Source organism: Stenella coeruleoalba, assembly GCF_951394435.1.
Source record: "Stenella coeruleoalba genome assembly, chromosome: 18".
Lineage (NCBI taxonomy): Eukaryota > Metazoa > Chordata > Mammalia > Artiodactyla > Delphinidae > Stenella > Stenella coeruleoalba.
This window is the reverse complement of record NC_137164.1, coordinates 5,355,990-5,369,217: the sequence shown is the minus strand read 5'-3', so window position 1 is coordinate 5,369,217 and position 13,228 is coordinate 5,355,990. Positions and strand designations below refer to the sequence as shown.

Here is a 13,228-nt window from a genome sequence, read left to right as displayed (position 1 = left end):
CGTCCTCGTCCTTGCTCAACAGTGAAAAGAATCACTGTCTCAGAATCCTTCCCCACCCCAGTCCCCGGGCACTTTCCTCTCCTCGTGTTCCCTGCCGGCTATTGGAGTGTGTCTCCTCTCTCACCTCTGCGTCTACAGTAGCACTGACACCAGTTTCTTTACAGACATTGAAGGCATCTGCCTCGGCGGTCCAGCCCGGTTGCTGCCTGTTGTTAAGTAAATACTCAAACTACTCACGATTGGAGGTCAAGGGGCACTGCCTTTTCTCCCCCTGGGCTTGTGATAATAAGAATGTTTTGAAGTATATCTGGTTTCTTGGAACTCCCTCCCATTTTCCCTTTAGGCCATCCCCGTTCTCTAATTGCGTTAAGCGGGGGCTACTCTTCGTTGCGGTGTGCGGTGTGCGGGCTTCTCATTGCAGTGGCTTCTCATTGTGGAGCACGGGCTCTAGGGCGCACGGGCTTCAGTAGTTGTGGCCCACGGGCTCAGTAGCTGTGGCTCACAGGCTCTAGAGCACAGGCTCAGTAGTTGTGGCGCACAGGCTTAGTTGTTCCGCGGCATGTGGGATCTTCCCGGACCAGGGCTCGAACCCATGTCCCCTGCATTGGCAGGCAGATTCTTGACCACTGAGCCACCAGGGAAATCCCTGTTTCTTTTAAAATCTTCCTCCGTGGAGTTAATTTTCTTGCCAAACCACTCGAATTAAAGTCACGTCATCTCTCAATTCAGGAACTCTTTCTAATTCCACCTTAGTCAACCTTCCCAAACTTCTAGTACTTTCCCTCTTTTTTTTGATATTATGCCATTTTATTGCCAAAGGTATTTTCCCATCAGAAAAGACACTGTCTCCACCCCACAGAAGAGTGCTCTGAAAACCCCGTTAGAGGCCCTGCTGCTGTGTCTCTTATTTATAGCAAGATATGCAGCTTGCTAGGGTTGACCTGCTTTCTCAGAACCCGGCCCCTTTGGCCTCTGGGAATGTTCCCTAAGCAGCACCAACGGCTCGGCTCGAGGAACGAGGGTTCTGTCATCTGTAACTCCTACTGAACTTGAAATGAGAAGAAAGATTGTACTCTGTGATAATAGACATCACGGTAAATAACACTCCCAGTTTGTTCCTTCTAGTGTGTTCACAGAGACCTGGCAGCCAGGAATGTCCTTGTGACCCACGGGAAGGTGGTGAAGATCGGTGATTTTGGACTGGCTCGGGACATCATGAGCGATTCCAACTACGTGATCAGAGGCAATGTAAGGCTGCTTCTTCTCATGTAGTTTTATCCTGTTATTGTGTGTTTTTGTCATCACTAATCTAAACATCTGCACTCACTGTAGTGCATTTGTGATTTATGTTAACCTCAGAAAACTTCCTCCCAGCAGTTTGCTTTCTTGGGCTTCAAAGGTTTTTCTGCAGCTTCACGGAAATATTCCATCTGTAATAAAAGTTGAGCAAAATAGCATCACACCTAGCAATTAGGGGGCTTTGAGTGCAATCCACATCTTAAAAAAAAAATCTCATTACTTAAAACTCATTTCAGTTCCTTCATCTATAAAGTGACTATTGAGTTATGCTTTCATTATGGGAATAGGTAATTGTTACAAGACAGCATTTTAAAAATACAACATGTAAATTAAATATTAAATATACATTTTAAAAAGGCACAGTATTTAAATCAAATGTTAGTTAATGAATATTTGTCATCCTCTTACTGTTACACAGGGAGACCTAAAACATCACTGAATCTACTTGTTAAAAAAACCTAAGGACACATGTGTCACTTATAAGAGAACTACTAAAAATACTAGATGATAAGATTGTGTATAGTTGAAAGGGTATGGTTTTTGAGAATGACATTGCCTGGATTTAAGCCCCTGTTCTTTCTGGCTGTTCATTTTTGTGATTTCTCTCTGCTTTATTGCCCCTACTTGTGAAGTAATAATAATAACAAATGCTGGTATTGTGCTTACCACGTGCTAAGCGCTATTCTAAGTGCTTGACGTGTATTGACTCATTTGGTCCTCAAAGTACCCGTTTGTGGTTGAGGAAACTGAGGCACAGAAAAGTCACTTGCTCGTGATGACACAGCACATGGGTTAGAACATGAGTGGTCTGAGCCCCACGTCTGTGCACGAGCGTGATGATACAGCATTTCCCATGAGGAGTATTCACTTGCCGCAGAGCGTTTATGGGAATAAACCAACCAGATTCCGTTGTCCAATACATGTTGCAAATCAAACTAAACTGTGTTCCCGCTAGAATCAGACACACAGCTGATTTTGGATCTGCACTTCCCTCATTGTAGCTGCGGTCTTAAATAGGATGAACTAATAATGGCTATGAAGTTTCTACCCTACTAGCTGGTGGTTTCTTAAGCAGGAAAGGGAATTCCATTTGGAACCACAATTAATCCCTTTAATTCATCAAATTAACCAGACTAGCCTGCTTGATTCTCCCAGCTCATCCTTTTGAATAGGGTTTAAAACAGGGTATCTTTCTTGAGCTTTGATTTTACTTGGCAGATTAAATGTGCACCGTTAAGGGCTCTCAATCCCTGAAAAAGAAAATACTACAAAATGCTCAGCCCCAGGAACCTCTCCGTCCCCGTGTCTTGATTCTAACCTGAGGCTGTACTAATTCAAAACTCCCCTTTCACGCTACTGAGAATTACTAAAACCACAGAAACCCGCCTGGTGTCATTTCTGGAAGCGATGACATAATGCTCCTCCCATCACATTCTTGTGGATGGCATTTCCACTAAAATTCTTCCAAGAAATGCCTTAACAAAGTACTCCACTTACCTCTGGGGCAGTGCCTGGCTACGCAGCAGGAAGCGAGTGTCTACTGTGAAACTTACCAATGCCAAGTGCAAGCTTGAGTTTTAAAGAAATAAAGTTTGTTTGTTTAAGGCCACTGTGTTACAATATTAATTTGAAAGTGAAAAAAAGCCCACTTGAGGAATAGGATTTTCTCAAGGAAGCGTTAAGTGTGGCCTTAGGGAGAGAATAAAAGTCATCACCTAGCTAACGAGAAAAGAAGGAATGTTTGTACGTGGAAAATTCACCATTGATCTCCGCTTGGATTTGACACAGGCCCGTCTGCCTGTGAAGTGGATGGCTCCTGAAAGCTTGTTTGAGGGAATCTACACAATTAAGAGCGATGTCTGGTCATACGGAATATTACTCTGGGAAATATTCTCGCTTGGTAAGACTTGCAGTTCCCTGAGCCCCGGGCTTCTGCACTGTGCCCCCTCTGCACTCCTCCCCCGCTCCTAAGTCAAAGGGTGGAAGAAATGCCATGACCCAGAGCCCGCCTAGTCTTACTTCTGTTGCAGCCTGAGCCCCTTTCTTTTTACGTGCTGGTGTCCGTTGGTCTGTCCTGCCTGCCAGAACGTGGCTTCTCCTGCCCAGCACCCCACAGTGCTGGCCCAGGGAGCCACGATCCATCGTGTTTGCCAATTGAGTGACTAATAAACAACTGAAGGGTGAGTGGATGGTTACAGGCCCTCTTGTTTTTCTCAGGTGTCAATCCCTACCCCGGGATTCCAGCTGATGCTAACTTCTACAAACTCATCCAGAGTGGATTTAAAATGGATCAGCCATTCTATGCCACGGAAGAAATGTAAGTTTAAGTCAGACCGTAAAGCGGCTGACATCGGAAATTTACAGCCTGTCTAGCTCCAAACCAATGAGAAAAAAAGTAAAACTCTTTAGTATGAAGTTCCCATGATTCCTCTTAAGAAAAGGAAAGCAAAGCAAAGCAAAGAAAGGAAAAGAAAAGGAAAGGAAAGAAAACTCTTCCTTTTGGTTTCGGGGATTTCTGAACATAACTGAATGTTTTCTGGGTTTCAGTTCCTTTACTTGAGGGACCCTTCTCCTGAATTCCGGTCCACACTGTATTTGTCAAAATGCATCATCTAATTTGTCCTTTCTCATGTGAGTTCAAAATCTAAGCTAGCACTTGCCTCAGGACGAACATGCCATAAACAACTATCTCCACAGCAATAAATGGGGCTTCCTTAAGTGGAAAGTGACCCATTTTGCTTCATTCAGATTTCCTATCTTGCTTCTTCTCCTGTTGTCTTCACAGATACTTTATAATGCAATCCTGCTGGGCTTTTGACTCAAGGAAACGGCCGTCCTTTCCTAACCTGACTTCATTTTTGGGATGTCAGCTGGCAGATGCGGAAGAAGCGGTAGGTAGCAGCACAGCATCTTATAAAGCATCATTAGGAAGGAAAGAACTCTGTAACTCAGAACACTCATTGCTGATTTCCTAAGTGCCAAAGGTACCAAGTTGCCTTCCTCATCACAACTGGTCTAGGTTGCTCTTTAAAAGTTGTATGGGGTCAAACTCATAATCCTAAACTCAGAACAAAGGGCCACCCATCCTTCAATATAATTAGATTAAGAAAAGCATTCAGAAAAGTAAAGCTGCTCTTGTCCTGAAAAAAAAAAAAAGTTGTATGGGGTTAGATATACTTACGGATAAGTGTTTTTAGGGGGAAAGTAAAAAAGAAAAACGTTTCCTGAAGATTTTAGCCAACTGATTAAGAAATTAAATGCTTTTAAGTGACCAGTGCAGAGGACCAAACAAATAAATAAAATGTAATCCCTGACCTCCAGAAGCCACTGACTTTACCTAATTCAGCATGAAGGTTTTGTGTGGAATAATCATACAACTCAATCATGTAATAGAGTGGAAAGAGCATCGACCTGGAGTCCTGAGAGCTTAATACCAGCACTGGGCCTTAGTTTTCTTACCTGTAAAATGGGTTGCTAAGCTAGATGACCTTTGAGCTTTGGGAACTGGGAATTACTTTGCTGATTCTCACCCTTAACAGTACCGCCTGATGGAGTTAGAGGAACCATCCCCTAGTCCAAATGAACAAAGGAACCTGGAACCCCCAATACCTCGGTTCAAATCTTGGCTCCGTTGTTTGCTTCTGATATGAGTTAATTAAGTCACTTAATCTTTGGGGGAGGGGTGGTCTCAGTTTCCTTATCTGAAATATGGGATTAACAAATCTTTGTGGATTTGTAAGGAGTAAATAAGGTGATGTATGTGAAAAGACTTAGCACCTGGGGAACACTTAGCAGGTGATAAATGTTAGTTAAATATGAATCTGAGTCTTTAAATGGATCCTCCGTCCTCTTTTTCTACATTATGAGGAGTCCATTTTCAATTCTGTAGTCTTTCCAGAGACCTGTGAGGGTGGTACTGTCTTCTCCTCCTGTTATGATTTTGTTTTTAATCACATATGGAAATTCAGTATTGTCGGGGAATTAGGACAAAAAGGAGAGATGGAAAGCCCCCAGGGGACTCACAGGCTACAGAGCGGATGACTTGTAAACAGTTCAGGACACTGTAAAATAAACCGAAAGCAGAGTTTTAGAGAAAAACAAGTAATGAGTAATTTTTACTTGCTGGGCAGTTGGGTGTGGCTCCGCGGCCACGTTATTTGAGCTGAGCCGTGAAGACTGAGTAGCTTTTGGCTGCTCTCTGGGGGATGGGGGTGAGCAGGGTGCTCCAGGCCGGGTGAGTAATATAAATAAAGGTTCAGAGCTGAGAAAGTAGAATGGAAAATAATGGGTTGTAACTAAAGGATAGGGTGAGTGGGGGCAGGTGGAGGAAAACAAGACTGCAGAGCTGGTGTGACCAGCATGGAGGGTCCACGGCTGCTGACGTGCCCTTGGCTTTGTTCAGGACGACCTTGACCTGGCCAGAGTTCCCCTCTCACGTCCCCACACCCACAGGACGTCCCAACCCGCTTCCCTCTGTTCGAGGGGCCTCAGAGGTATCAGGGATGGCTGAATTGCAAGACCCCCGTGGATGAGGATTCAGCTGAGGGCATCTGTGCTCCAGGACCATCCTCCACGTTTTCCCCAGTCTCCTCCACTCCCTGGCCCTCGCGATGGAAGGTTCCTTTCCCTCCCCGTATCAAAGGCGCTGAGAGCAAGCTGAAACACCTTTAGCTAAGTTAGAGGATGGGACCCCTTGGGTGAGATGAGCACCCCAGGAGGAGCCCCTTGCTCCTGCAGGTGCTGTGGGCTCAGTCCAGAAGCCTGGCAAGCAGACACTGGGATTCAGTCCCCACTTGCCGCTTGGCTGGCCACCTTCGAGACAGGCACATCCTGCACCTCGATGCCAGGCAGCTCCGCCCACAGTGGGCAGGCCCATGCCCCTCCGTCTCTTCTCTTCACATCTAACACGTCATGTCCGGTCTCTTGGGTGGGAAAACAGGCCGGCATTCCTGGCGCAATCTTTCCTTGCACCCACGTGAATGGATTTTGTAGAATCTCTGTCTCGACTTCATCACAGACCAGGAAGGAAGATGGCTCTTGGAGAACAAGTGAGACGGGGAGGGAAACACATCTAGAAATTTCAGGTTATCACTTTAGATCTAACCCAACCCTGATGGTACGGAGTGAGAGCAGGGAGCTCACTGAATAACATGCTAAGGCATTATTCAGACACTGATGAACCAATGAGATTTTTTGAATGGACAGACGTGCTTCAATATCTGTCTTTGATAAAGACCCAGATCACTGTGGATGGTGACGGATGTTAACTAGATTCTTGGGGTGATTCTTTTGCAATCGATACAAATGCGAATCACTGTGATGTACGCTTGAAACTAATTTCAAGTGTAACAACATGTCGATTATACCTCGATCATTAAAAAAAGAGCCTGATCAAATAGTTTCCGCTCTCCAAATTCTCCCCTAACTTCCGATTTCAGGTTCCTTCTTCTGAATCCCCTAACACTTTGTCTATCCCTCTCCATGAAACTCAAGTCATGCTGTGTGAGAGTTTTGCTTTGTGGGTCTGTCTGCCTCCTCACTAGATGTGATCCATGAGGGCTAGGATGACGTGCTCTCGTCTTTACATCACCTGATGTCACCCCATTGTCCGGAGACAGTAACTGGCTATTAAATAAATGAGTGAATGTCAACGTGAGAGTAGGTTCGTGACCACATCTGTTTTGTTCGCCGTGGTATACGCAGCTGCGGCATCGTGCTGAGTTCTCTCAGCTGTAAAATGTGTTGCTGAGCTACATGATCTTAGGGGGTACTAAGCAAATAGTTCTGGATGGAGGGAAGGAAAGGATGCATAAAAGTACGTTCAGGAAAACAAAGGCAAAAGAGCGGAAGTAAGGACACCAGTTAGGGTAGTTCCCTGGCGGTCCAGGGGTCAGGAGTCAGCACTTTCACTACCAGGGCCTGGGTTTCATCGCTGGTTGGGGAACTGGGATCCTGTGTGCCTCGGACGGCAACAGCAACAGAAACAAAGAAGGACACCGGTTAGGAGGTGACTGCAGCCGGAGAGGTGAGCAGACGGGGTGAAGGGATGATGAAGTGGCAGTGGTATGAGGGAGGGACAGGCATGCCTTCTGCTTCCAGAAAGGCCCCTGAACTCACGCCATCTCTCTTCTCCTATCAGCCCCTATAAATTATGGGAAATATATACGTTTTAAAGATAGAACTGGGGCTTCCCTGGTGGTGCAGTGGTTAAGAATCCACCTGCCAATGCAGGGGACACGGGGTCAAGCCCTTGTCCCAGAAGATCCCACATGCCGCGGAGCAGCTAAACCTGTGCGCTACAACTACTGAGTCTGCGCTCTAGAGCCTGCGAGCCACAACTACTGAGCCCGCGAGCCACAACTACTGCGCCCACGAGCCACAACTACTGAAGCCCACACGCCCTAGAGTCCATGCTCTGCAACAAGAGAAGCCACCGCAATGAGAAGCCCACGCACTGCAGCAAAGAGTAGCCCCCGCTCTCTGCAATTAGAGAAAGCCTGTGTGCAGCAACAAAGACCCAATGCAGCCAAAAATAAATAAATTTATTTAAAAAAAAAAAGATAGAACTGAGGCCATAATGGCCTCTGAAAGCAAGAAGGAGATCTTTGTGGACCAGAAAATATGGAAAATCCCCGAGAAAATGAAAGCAGTTAAGACTGAAGAGGGAAAACCCAAAACAGAGGCTTCTTTGAAAGAACGAGGCAAAGTGCTTTCCTAAAAGGGTGGGAGAGGTATGGATTCTGCAGGAGCTCTGTGGTGGGAGCAGCCACACTGTTAAATAAATACAAGAGTAAAATGGGTGTTAAATATGTAAGTATAACCACTGGTGAAGGAAAAATATAATACATAATCTCAGATGCAGCAGAGAAGAAAAAAGGGACCCTAGAAAGCACGATCAACCTAACAAAATGGAAAAGAGAGAAACAAAAAGAATTCATGACAATAGAAAAGACAAAATGGCAAGGATTATCAAGCTCCTTTAAGAAAGAGAATTTCGGGCTTCCCTGGTGGCACAGTGGTTAAGAATCTGCCTGCCAATGCAGGGTACACGGGTTTGAGCTCTGGTCCGGGAAGATCCCACATGCCGCGGAGCCACTAAGCCCCTGTGCCACAACTACTGAGCCTGTGCTCTAGAGCCTGCGAGCCACAACTACTGAGCCCACATGTCACAACTACTGAAGCCCACGTGCCTAGAGCCCATGCTCCACAACAAGAGAAACCACTGTAATGAGAAGCCCGAGCACCGCAAGGAAGAGTAGCCCCCCCTCGCAGCAACTAGAGAAAGCCCGCGTGCAGCAACAAAGACCGAACGCAGCCAAAAATAAATAAATAAAATTAAAAAAAAAAAGAAAGAGAATTTCAAAAGTGGGTATGAACCGTCTTCCACATCTCGGGCCCTGGAGCCCTGGTAAGGCTCTGGAGAAGAGCGTTCCCGGACCCAGAAGATAGGAGTAGGAATAAGTAAACCCTTCTGCAGGGTAGGCTGCTGATGTGACTCACAATTCAAAAGTGCGTCCTCTCTGGTCCAGCAATTCCACTTCCCTCGTTTATTCCAAAGAGAGACAAGGTCATGTGTGCACTTTTCAGTTTATGTGATACAACCAACTCATCAAAAGTTTAACTATGGTACATCAGTACTATGGAACCCTAGGCTGCCGTTAAAAAATGGGACATGCCCGTGTGTAGTAAATAGTGAAAAGATGTAACACATGTAACATAGGAGCAACATATTTGTAATTCAAAACAAGGTTCTACAACAGAACCTACAGTCCAAGCCTCCCGACACAAAATTGTGTGTGAACAGCAAGCTAGCTATAATGGTGGCTTCAGTTTTTTTTATATATATATCTTTCTATATTGCTTATTTTATCTATATGAATGTGTATTAACTCTATAATGAAACAAAAAAGTAGAGCTGTTTTCATTTTGGACAAAAATTTTTCAAGTCACTAAACTCCCAAGTGAAAACCCAAGTGAAATCAATTCTCTGTATTTACTGCGTAAAGAACAGATCTTTTTTGTGGCCTTTCTCTGAGTTTCTTAAAATTTATTTTATCGAAGTATAGTTGATTTACAATGTTGGGTTCGTTTCTGCTGTATAGCAAAGTGATTCAGGTATACATATCTATACATTCTCCTCCATGATGGTTTATCACAGGATATGGAATACAGTCCCCTGTGCTGTACAGTAGGGCCTTGTTGTTTATGCATTCTCTATATAAATGGCCTTTCTCCTTTATGGTTTTTCTGCATGGCCTCAGGATTTCTAGATTGAGAGTTTACGTCTAAAAGAAGAAACAATAAGGAAATGAAATATTTGACTATGACTTGACTTCTCCATTAATAAAAGGATGAAATTTGCTTTGTCAATTCGTATGTAGACTATCCTCTAAGATCTATGCATAAGAAAAGTAACAATTGTCATGTAGGCATGTGACACGTAAGTCTTCATCAGATGGTAATGAGTGTCCTGTCTCTTTCCCACATGCAGATGTATCAGAACATGGATGGCCATGTTTCGGAACGTCCTTCTGTTTACCAAAACAGGCGACCTTACAGCAGAGAGGTGGACTCAGGGCTACCCTCTCCACGGGCTCACATTGACGATTCCTAGAGAAACAATTTAGTCTTTAAGGACATCATCCCCCCGCCTACCTTAAACAGGCTGTAGATTACCAAAACAAGATTAATTTCATCACTAAATGAAAATATATTCTCAACTGCTGCTTTGCTGGACTTTTCTCTAGAAGCTCTCTGTATTTACTCTTGTTTCCAAAGGGACTTTTGTAAAATCCAGTCATTCTTTGCACAAGGCAAGAAGAGCTGATAATTAACTTTATCGGAGCATCTACCTACATCCACAGGCCTTCCCAGTCTGGCTTGAGTGAAAATTGTGTACCTGAAGTATAGTATATTCTTGTAAATACAGAAGACAAAAGCATTTTGCTAAGGAGAAGCTAATATGATTTTTTAAATCTATGTTTTAAAATAATATGTAACTTTTTCAGCTATTTAGTGATATATTTTATGAATGGAAATAAAATTTCTACTATAGAGATGTTCGTTATGGAATTGTTCACATGGTAGATTTAGGGTGAGACTTAACTGGAGTCACGAACCTACTGAAACCATGTCAGATGTTTTGTTTGTGCCTGTGTGTTTTTCTCCTATGGTGACGGCTAATTCCTCTGTCATATTTTTGAAAGGCTCCATGACTCCTGCCCCCAGACTGTGTGAAGAACAGCCGATGTTCATGAGCTTTACAAAAAAAAGGTGTCATACACTGTGTAGACTTCCAGAGCCTACTTTCATTAAAAAAAAACAAAACAACCAACCAACATTATGCTAAGATTCACTCATGATATTACACGGAGCTGTGAATATACAGTTACTACTATTTATTCATTTTCACATGATATTTGAAGTTTTAGGGGTTGGATGGTGTAATGGGTCCACAGGCGTTCCTCACTGTATTATTATTTTAAAAAAATTAATTAATTAATTAATTTTTTGGCCGTGCCGTGAGGCATGTGGGATCTTAGTTCCCCGACCAGGGATCGAACCCGTGCCCCCTGTATCGGAAGCACGGAGTCTTAACCACTGGACCACCAGGGAAGTCCCCTCATGGTATTATACTTAATAACATAATTTTTGTACGTACCAAATATGATATTTAAAAGGCAATATTTTCTTAGGAGGGATGGCATTTATTTTATTTTTAAAATCTATTTTATTGAAGTATAGTTGATTTACAATGTTGTGTTAATTTCTGCTGTACAGCAAAGTGATTCAGTTATATGTACACATTCTTTTTTATATTCTTTTCCATTATGGTTTATCACAGGATATTGAATATAGTTCCCTGTGCTCTACAGTAGGACCTTGTTGTTTATCCATTCTCTACATAATGGTTTGCATCTGCTAATCCCAAAGTCCCAATCCAAGGAAGGATGGCATTTGAAAGCCTCTCAGGGGACCAGGTAGGGAGGGAAGGATTGGGTGTTTCAGATTAGCAGATGCAAACTATTAATAATGTAGAGAATGGATAAATAATAAGGTCCTACTGTATAGCACAGGGAACTATATTCAATATCCTGTGATAAACCATAATGGAAAAGAATATGAAAAAGTATATATATATATATATATATTATATATGTGTGTGTGTGTAACTGAGTCACTTTGCTGTACAGCAGAAACGCACAGCATTGTAAATCAACTACACTTCAATAAAATTTTTTTAAAAATAAATAAAAACCTCCTAAGGGAAAATGAAACTAGCCTCTTTTAAACCCAGCTCTTACCACAGGTTTAGTTCGGGTCAAGTTGTGTCCCTGCCATAACTACACATTTTTAAAAGGTGTCAGAACACAACCTACAAGCTCGGATCTTAGAGAAGCGTTGCTGCTACCGCCAGGACAGCCCCTGCCGCCGAGCCCTTGTAGGAATCTTGCCAGTAGGTGGCGCCCTGGGACCACTGTTTTCATGACCGAGCTAGACTCCAGGACTCCAGCCTGCCCCTGGACAGACAAATTGTAAGAAGCAGAATTAAAGAAAAGCCCAATCCGTTGATGAGAAGGAAAAATAACCCTCTATGCAGACAACATCAATTCATGTATTCACCAACCGTGGGAATGATAGTGCATTTTATGTGCATTATTTAACATTCCCGACCGTCATGGAGCAGCCTGGGGTCAGATTCTTTCCGAGGACCTGGTATTTACTCTATTCTACACCGTGCATTCATCTGCGCAGGGAATGCGCTTTGGAGCTTCTTCCTGGAGCACCTTCTCTGCTTAATGTTATCTGAGCCTGGACTGGCTTCCTATACTGAAAACAAAGACTGTTTCCTAGAGATTCCCAGAATTAAGAAAAACACCCTGAGGGGCTGGCCTGCAGCAGGGAGATACCTGGGTGACCTCTTATCACAGCTGCAGCCCTTCTTCTCCCACCACGGCCGCTTGTGTTCCTTCCTGATCGAGCTTCTCTCTCTTCAGCTCTTCATGAAGGACCTTCTCAGTAACAGATTTGTCTGAACTCGCCTGCCAGGCCCACTGTCGGTTTTGTCAAACATAAACGACGTATCGGAATTCACATTTGCCAGTGTCTGGGCCGCAATCACCATCAGCAACAGAAAAAAAAGGAGGAGCTCTTATCACCTAAAAAAACACATCTTTTTAGCTCCTGGAGACCCAACGTGTATTAAATTTCAAATTAAAGAGGCAGAAAAGTCTTTGATGATTTTTTTTGCACTAAAATATACATAATATAAAATTTATCACTTTAGCCACCTTATAAATTGATGTATAGTTGATTTACAATGTGTTAGTTTCAGGTGTACAGCAAAGTGATTCAGTTGCATATATATGTATATGTACGCTTTAAATAAATTTTTATATATTGGGATATAGTTGATTAACAATGTTGTGTTAGTTTCAGGTGTACAGCAAGGAGATTTGGTCAGTTATATATATGTATATATATTCTTTTCCAGACTCTTTACCATTATAGGTTATTACAAGATACTGACTATAGTTCCCTGTGCTGTGAGTAGGTCTTTGTTATCTATTTTACACATAGTAGTGTCTATATCTTAGCCATTTTTCAGTGTGCAATTCAGTGGCATTAAGCGCATTCACACTGTTGTGCACCTGTCACCACCATCCATCTCCAGAACTTTCTCATCTTCTCACACTGAAACTGTCCCCGTTAGATACTAACTCCCTATTCCCTCTCCCCCCTCCCCCAGCCCCTGGCAGCCCATCCTTTCTGCTTCTCTGAATTTGGCTACTCTCGGTACTTCATATAAGTGGGATCGTGCAGGATATGTCTTTTTGTAACATGATGTCCTCAAGGTTCGCTGGGATGAATTCTTTATATTGCACTGATTTGTTCATAACACACTGTATTCCAGAGCTGTGCTGAAGGC

At 43.4% G+C, this 13,228-nt stretch overlaps 1 protein-coding gene across 1 annotated transcript in view; it reads left to right on the top strand.

The window, feature by feature from the left end:
- FLT3 (fms related receptor tyrosine kinase 3) overlaps positions 1–10,150 on the top strand; it is a 75,820-nt gene extending 65,670 nt beyond the window's left edge. The window contains exons 20-24 of the mRNA XM_079902862.1: positions 1,126–1,248; positions 3,088–3,199; positions 3,517–3,616; positions 4,085–4,190; positions 9,791–10,150. Of these exons, the coding sequence (XP_079758988.1) occupies positions 1,126–1,248; positions 3,088–3,199; positions 3,517–3,616; positions 4,085–4,190; positions 9,791–9,913 (564 nt within the window). The 3' untranslated portion in view covers positions 9,914–10,150. The remainder of the gene's footprint in view (positions 1–1,125; positions 1,249–3,087; positions 3,200–3,516; positions 3,617–4,084; positions 4,191–9,790) is intronic.
- The last annotated feature ends 3,078 nt before the right edge of the window (positions 10,151–13,228 follow it).